This window comes from Nestor notabilis, unplaced genomic scaffold, assembly GCF_000696875.1.
Source record: "Nestor notabilis isolate BGI_N333 unplaced genomic scaffold, ASM69687v1 scaffold19729, whole genome shotgun sequence".
Classification (NCBI taxonomy): Eukaryota; Metazoa; Chordata; class Aves; order Psittaciformes; family Psittacidae; genus Nestor; species Nestor notabilis.
The window spans coordinates 1-7,166 of record NW_009942596.1 but is presented as its reverse complement, the minus strand read 5'-3'; the positions used below and the strand labels follow the sequence as shown (position 1 = coordinate 7,166).

The 7,166-nt window shown below is 57.7% G+C and overlaps 1 protein-coding gene across 1 annotated transcript; it reads right to left on the bottom strand.

Annotated features, from left to right (window-relative positions):
* Positions 1-509: 509 nt before the first annotated feature.
* Positions 510-7,163, bottom strand: LOC104411131 (major facilitator superfamily domain-containing protein 4-like; the record flags this gene model as incomplete). Its single annotated transcript, XM_010021480.1, has 4 exons — positions 510-614; positions 1,653-1,892; positions 1,979-2,177; positions 6,954-7,163. Coding segments are annotated over 4 exons (754 nt in total), but the record flags the coding sequence as incomplete, so codon positions are not given.
* Between the last annotated feature and the right edge of the window lie 3 nt (positions 7,164-7,166).

The window sequence follows — 7,166 nt, the reverse complement described above, 5'->3', positions numbered from 1 at the left end:
CAAAACAACTCTTCGGCAGCTTTACACGCTGCATCTATGCCAAAGCCAAATTGAGACGTTTCCACTTTAAACAAAGCAAGACATGGAAATGAATCATTTCAGCTGGTGTCTTGTCAGAATACACAGAGCCCGGGGAGAACCGGGACGGAACTGGGGCTCTGACCATTTCATAACCAAGCTGCTGCTCCTGGGTTCCATTCCTATAGCTCCCTCCTTCCCTCCGCTTCCTGGGGGTTTAAATCATCCTCCTCTTTCTCTGACGTTTACAGCTCAAAGAAGAGTCAGCAGCTCTGAGCTGAGCTGCTCCCGGTGCTTCCAGGCTGTGGGTTGGGTTAGTTCAAACAGGGAATGGAGTCAGCTCCCTCAGCCCGGCTTTGGGAAAGGCAGGAACAGCTCAGCTTTGGCCAGGGGACACCCTCAAGGGCTGCGTATGCCCGACTCCACGCTCCTCTTGTGCTTGTTTCTCAACCCTCATCCCAACACCCACCAGCCTCCCAGCAAGGCCACCACTACCCCACGTCACCGGAGGCCTCGTCCACACGGCGTGTGAACACTTCCAGGGACGGTGACTCCGCCACGTCCCATCCATGCTCCCCGATGCCCATGGGACACCGCTAGGAACAGAGCGGGGGGTCCGGCAGCACCCTCCACGTACCAGACACGTTCAAAGCAGCTGTTCAGCGGTGCCTCCAAACTCAATTAGGTTGCTCGGGATCGACTGGCAGAACACGGGATGCTCGTGTGTAATTAAAAGCACCTCCCCAGTGGCACACTCGGAGGCAGAGGTGATTAAAGCTGCCTTCTCCTCCCGGGCAGGGACTGCTCCTTTTGGTACTCCTGCAAAGCAGCTCATTACAGCACCTTACAGCAAGGGCTGCCCGGGGCTGGGCTCACTGCGGGGACCCCCTCAGCATCAATCCTGGCACGAACAGCACCGCTGCAACCACCACGATCTGGTGTCATCACTCCAGATCTAACATGGACAAACACGGACACGGGGCTCCTGCCACTGGGGAAGAGCCAGCAGCAGCTCAGCGCCAGCAGGATAGTCACAGCCCAGCGAGGCTGTGCCAGGGACCAGCCCTATTGAACCGCGCTGGGATTTGGGTGCTAACTGGGGGGTAAGGAACGGGGCAGTATCCCAAGAGCAGCTCTGGGACAAAGGAAGAGGACAAACACCATCTCTCTCACCAAGAAGGGCCACAGGGCTCTTGCATCTGCTGCAAACCACCAGGGCACCAGCAAACAGGCAGAGACACCTCGACTGAGCCTTTAGCCCCGTAACTCAGTTCATCGATGGGCACTGATGAACATCAGTGCAAATCCCCCCCCCCGCGCCAGCCCCACACCACCGAGCTCCTCCCCAGGCTGACCTGTGGCTCCTTCTGGTCTAACTCCTGCCCGGGGGATGCTGGAGGCACAACGTGCTCCCAGAGAGAGGGGAGCAGTCCCTGCAGGGGTAGTGCAGTGACCACGGGCTCAGTTGGCAGGCTCCTGCCCTCCCGGAATCCGGGCACTTGGCAAACCCCAAACCTTTGCTACGCACCAGCACCACCATCCTCACCATGAGCATGTCCCTCATCCTCACCTCCTTCTACCACCGGGACCACCAACACCCCAGGGGTGTCCCCAGCACCAGCCTGGGCACTTACATTGATGAGGGCCATGATCCAGAAGGCGTAGGAGACACGTGTGACCACCATGCCCTTCATCGGCAGGTCGTAATGGGACAGGTTCCCTGGGTGATGCGGGACCAGGGACTTGCGGATGTGAGGGAGGTTGCTGGAGGCGTTGGCCGTGGAGTTTGAGAGGATGCAGTTGGTGTCCGAGAGGAAGGGGTCAGCTATGAGCGGGCTCAGCAGTGCCCCAAAGCCCACGAAGAAGTGAAGGGCCTGCGGGAGATGAGACACGGAGGTAGAGCAGGGGGGTCACTGCTCCCCTTCCTCAGCCCCAGGGGAGATGAGGGCTCCCTGCTCACCTGCAGGAAGATGGCAGAGTCCTTCTGGTAGATCTTCACCAGCTGCATGTTGGAGATGGTGTCGATGCAACCCATGGCCAGCCCCGCCACAGCCATGACCACAGCCAGGACCACCACATTGTGGCACAGGGGGATGATGGCAAAGACCACGGAGATTGCCAGTGACGAGGCAAAGAGTGCGAACAAGGACTGAGACAGCCTGAAACAGGGAAAGACAGGACAGGATCATGACCATGAGAGCAGCACCCACACCACAGCCCTTCCTCCTGTTTTCGGCCCCACGTCAGTGTAGGCATTAGCAGGAGATGTGCCCAGAGGCTGTAGCTCCAACTAATGCAGCTCCAGCACATGCTCTCTTGACAAGGGAGATGCTGCACACCCTGCATCCCCATTGTCTCCACATCACAGCCATTGCCATCTCCTGTGTGGATGCTGACACCTCAGAGAGACACGTTCTCCACCCTTCAAACCCTTGTTCTGCATGTTTCAAGGCAGAATAATACCCAGCAACCTCCCCTTGTTAACTGGGCAGATCCGGGAATGGGAAAGGGACATGGGTCTGTATTGCATGAGCAGGCATGAGAGCTACTGAGCCATCCCAGCTCCTGGCAGGGCATCCACATCCCTGTGTCATCCCAAACGTGCCCGCAGGTGCCATCCTGCCTCACAGGGAGCCACCAAGGTTCCTGCTCCACTCCCCGTGGAGTCCCTGTGCTGGCAGCACCAACCCTTCCCGCAGCACCGCTGCCATTCCCGGTGCAGGCACTGGATTCCCACCCATCCGAGAAGCCCCGGAGCCGCGTGTGGCAGAGGCAACGCTGGGACATGGCACCCCAAGGCTGGCAGCAGCCCAGCCCTGCCTGCGCCTGCTCTCGGTGCGAGCCCAGCCACAGGCGCCCGGGCTGGCACCGCGCTGCTCCGGAGCTGCCAAGTGGAAAGGCAGGAAGGAAGGAAGGAAACAGGGACCAGACAGCGAAGCACTGAAACAACCAGAGAGATGGGACTAAAGAGTCACAGTAGAGAGTAAGTAGCACAGGCACAGCCCCATCCCGGGCTCCCAAACCCTGGGAGAAGCCCACTGCAATGGTCTTGCTGTAAATGAGTTGGGATGTGGGACACAGGGGCCTGTCCCCAGCACGGACACGTAACCTGCAGGTAAAGCACCCACATCTCTTCTCTTTGCCCAAAGAGGTAGAAAGCTCCATGGAGGGACAAGCTGCTGGTGCCAACCCTCCTGCCCCGACTGCGCGTCCGGAACAGCCCCGGGCACGTCGCTGCGTTCCTGCGCTGCCCTTGTTCATCTGCAGCCCCAGAGTGATTTATCCCACCACGTCCTGCTCGTTGCTTACACCAGCACCGGGGAGAAAACCAGGCCAAGGGCAGGTCTCCTGCCCCCTCCTGCGCAGTGGGGCACAGCCCCGGCTGCGCCAGAGCCCTGGTGTGCGCCCCCATCTCCCGGACCACGGGGGAGAAGCCGGTGCTTTGTAAAGCTGTAAGGACTAATCTTCCTCTGACAGCAAAACGGGGATCCAGCGTGGGATTCCTGGGGGAGGGATGAGGGAGGGAGCAGAGCGAGATGTGCACAGTCATGGCAGGAAAACCAGCTAGCAAATGGGAGAGAAGCAGCTTTGAGGCTGGAGAAGCAGCGTCGAGCACTCTCTGGGGTACAGCAGAGGGGAGAGGGGCAGAGCCACAAGCAATGGGGGAATCCAAGGCCAGGAGCAACAGCGAAACACCCCCCAGGACATCCCAGCAACCCCCCATCTCTTCTGCAGCCCCAGCAAAGCAACCACAGCACCGGTCGTGTGTGGCTGAGGGAGCGCATCCATGGCCAGAGTTAAACGTTAATTGCAGACCATGTTATGTCCTTAAAAAGCATCAAAAAGGATCACCTCACCTCTCCCCAGGGAGCAAAAACCCTTGCTCCAGCCGTAAGATGCCACAACCCTGCTGCCCCCTTCCCTGCCTCTGGCATTAATGGGACCAAGGAATCGCTGCTTCCCACGCCAGATCCCCAAGATGTAGTAACAAGACACTGCTCAGCACCCAACAACCAGCTGAGAGGTTTCTTAAGGAACAAACCTCTTTGAAAGCATCCTGAAATGAGGCACCCCGTGGCTTTCAGAGGGGGGCTGAACCCTTGATGATATGAAACTTGTAATGTCGTGGACTCTCAGAGCGTGTCCTGGCTCCATCATAAGGGCTCGAGGGAAAGTCTGCAGCTCCCCTCAAAAGGTTTGGCCTTCTCTCCTCTATAGGATTAGGATGGTTAATGCCATCCTGCAGTCACAGCCAGCAGAGCTTCCCCTCTCCTTCCCACACAGCACACAGAACCCCCCGCCCCAGTGTTCCCGTTGCAGCAGGAACTCTTTGACTTCAAGTATGTTTTTCTCCCACCCCGGGGAGCATTTTCTAAGTCACTCACATCAAGAGGAAAAATGATAATCAGGCTCATTCAGACTTGCAAAACTGATAATTAAAACCCCAAAGCCCTGAGGGGATGAAGCGAGGCCAGGGATGAAGGCAGCTGCACGGATTATCCCACATCTGCCTTCAGGTCCCAGCAGGAAGCACTGGCCATGCTCAGGGAGCATCGCCTCCCCAGAGGAGCTCATGCTCAAGTCACTGTGCCCTCTGCTCTCCGATACAAAAGGCTCTACTTTCCCTTGCAGCGAGAAGTGTCCTGCATGCACCAGCCACGTGCTTGAGCAGGAACCTTCAGAAGATGGGAGTGTGAAGGACAGGGAGAGAACAGAGACAAGGGCAGGGCCATACACTGCAGTGTCCAGGGGTAACGATGAAAGAAAGAGGGGCAAAAGGGTCCCAATCCCTCCAGCTCCCAGCATGGACCATGCAAACACCCTCTATAAAGCTGTATTCTTCTGAAGCAGAGCTTCTAACCCAGCAAACCCCAAGCAGGAGTTACCAGAGATCAGCAGCCCAGCATGAACCTGAGCTTCAATGGGTCTTACAGTTCCCCAACAAGCCAGGGAAGGGAGCACGCAGCAAACCCGGGTCTCCAGCACAGGCACCCATCACATTTCCACATCACTCGGGGAAAGGCTCAATGGCAAACTTTGTTCCTCCTTGGAAGCTTGCACAGAGGGAACGCTGGAGCTCGCGCTGAGTTACGGAAGGGACGGGTGCCATCATTATGTTCTGTCTTCCCAGTGCTCCAGGACTCCAGCGGGGCTGAGAGCACAGAGGTTACAACTCAGCCTTCAGCAGCTTCTCTGCTGAGAGGAACCAAACCATTATTTAGGTCCCACCACCCATTTCTGCTGCAGGATCCACTAACACAGCGTGGAGTCCATCACTCAGAGCAGACAGCTCAGACCAACACAGCCTTTAATCACAAGCGAGCAGCAAAGTCTGCCTTCCTCAGGCACCAGAAATCAAGCACAGCTTGCAGCCAGACCTTGGCTCGGCCAGCCTGCAGGCAGGCAACACATTGGGATCCTCTACCAGCAGCTATCCATCTCCTAACTGGAAAACACAGCCTGTCCAGCACTCCTCCCTGCCTGGCAGGGCTGGATTTATCAGCCTGCAGCATGGCCCAGATGTAGAAATCACAGCAGGACAGCTCGATGTGTCCATCCCTGGCGAGGGGATGCTCTCAGCACCTGAACAGTTAATATCCTCACCCAAACCCACACATTGTACATCACGCCGCTCTGAGTAAACCCCCATGATGCTCACAAGCTACAACTACCTGAACCGTGCCCTCTTGCCTGGCTGCTGCTCTGCGGTGGGGCTCGCAGCCCCTCTGCCAAAGCCCCTTGCTCCGAGAGGCTGGGATCACAAACAGATCCCAGCTCGTAACCACGACTCGCAACACACGCACTGTTCTCCCCAGAGTTCAAAGTCTGGGAGTCTCTGAGCACAAAACCCCATTGGGGTGCACGTAACCGGCTGGGCGAGGGCAAGAGCACTGGAGAGGAAGCCGAGAGCAGGAAACAATTGTGCATTTGCCTTCGCTGCTCCTTCAAACATATGCGAAGCAGAATGAGGGCTGGCAGAGGCACTACCTGCTGACCCAGCAGCCGCAGATCCCTGTCAGACCTAGGGCAAGGTTCCCACGTGCTGTCCCCGTTCCCGTGCAGCCACCTCTCCCGGCACAGCCCGACCAAGAGGTGCTCCAGGAACCCTCTAGGCTCTGTCCGGACAAGGGGACTGGGGCAGCTCAATGTCCCAGGATGGCAATTTAGCAGGTGCTCTAATGCCATCTTCATTAGCCACAATTCCCGAGGGCTGAACACAACACCTTTAAGCAGCATTTTACAGTGAAGGGTTCATGCAAAATTCTCCCCTACCCCTGTTAAACACACACATGACGTGTACATCAGAGACACCCCAAGCTCACACGTTACATCACTGCCTGAAGAACTAGTGACAAGGTAAATAACCAGCTGAAGCTCAGCCGTCACCAAGCCTCAAATCAAACGCCTGTTTGGCCATCTTCAGGGTTGAGCCGTTGTGTGGGACTTACTCAAACACATCCTGAACAAATCCCTGTCCGGGTTTCGCAGTGGCCCATGAAGGAGCTGCTGGATCCCAGCAGCAGGACCACGAGGGCCGCTCACCTCGTGTTTGCTCCCAGGGAGCACAACAGTGCCTGGATCCCCGACACTGAGGTTATTAAAATAGGCTTCCAATAATATTGTTGTGATCAAGAACCACGTTAAGGAAAAAACCCTCCAGGAAGTTCTGGCTGGAACTTCACACCGAGGCTCCCCCCCCATGCTTGAGCTCTGGGGGAACCGGTGGCTTCTCTCTGGGGTATGGGACCATGCGGGAGATGGGAGCACGGCTCCAGCCCCGCATCCCACGGCCAGTTTTCCCTCCCCTCCCGCTCCACTCGGGTTTTCCCACGCGGACCGCAGCATCCCGGCTCAGCCACGGCAACCCGGCGGAGGGATGCGGGGGGAGGCGACGCCTCGGGAAGGGGAAGGGGGGTCTGCGGGAGGCGCCTTACGTCCTCTTGAAGACCCCTCCGAGGCAGCTGCCGAGCAGGAGGCAGAACTGCTGGGAGAAGAAGACCCAAGTGATCTGGGAGAGGGAGCTCTGTGTCTGGCAGCGCAGGTCCAGCAGCGTGGGCCCCAGGAACGCGATGCAAAGCCCGAAGCTGAAGAAGACGCTCCAGTAGGTGAGGGTGGGCTGCAGGTTCCTCCGGAACCGCGCCGACACC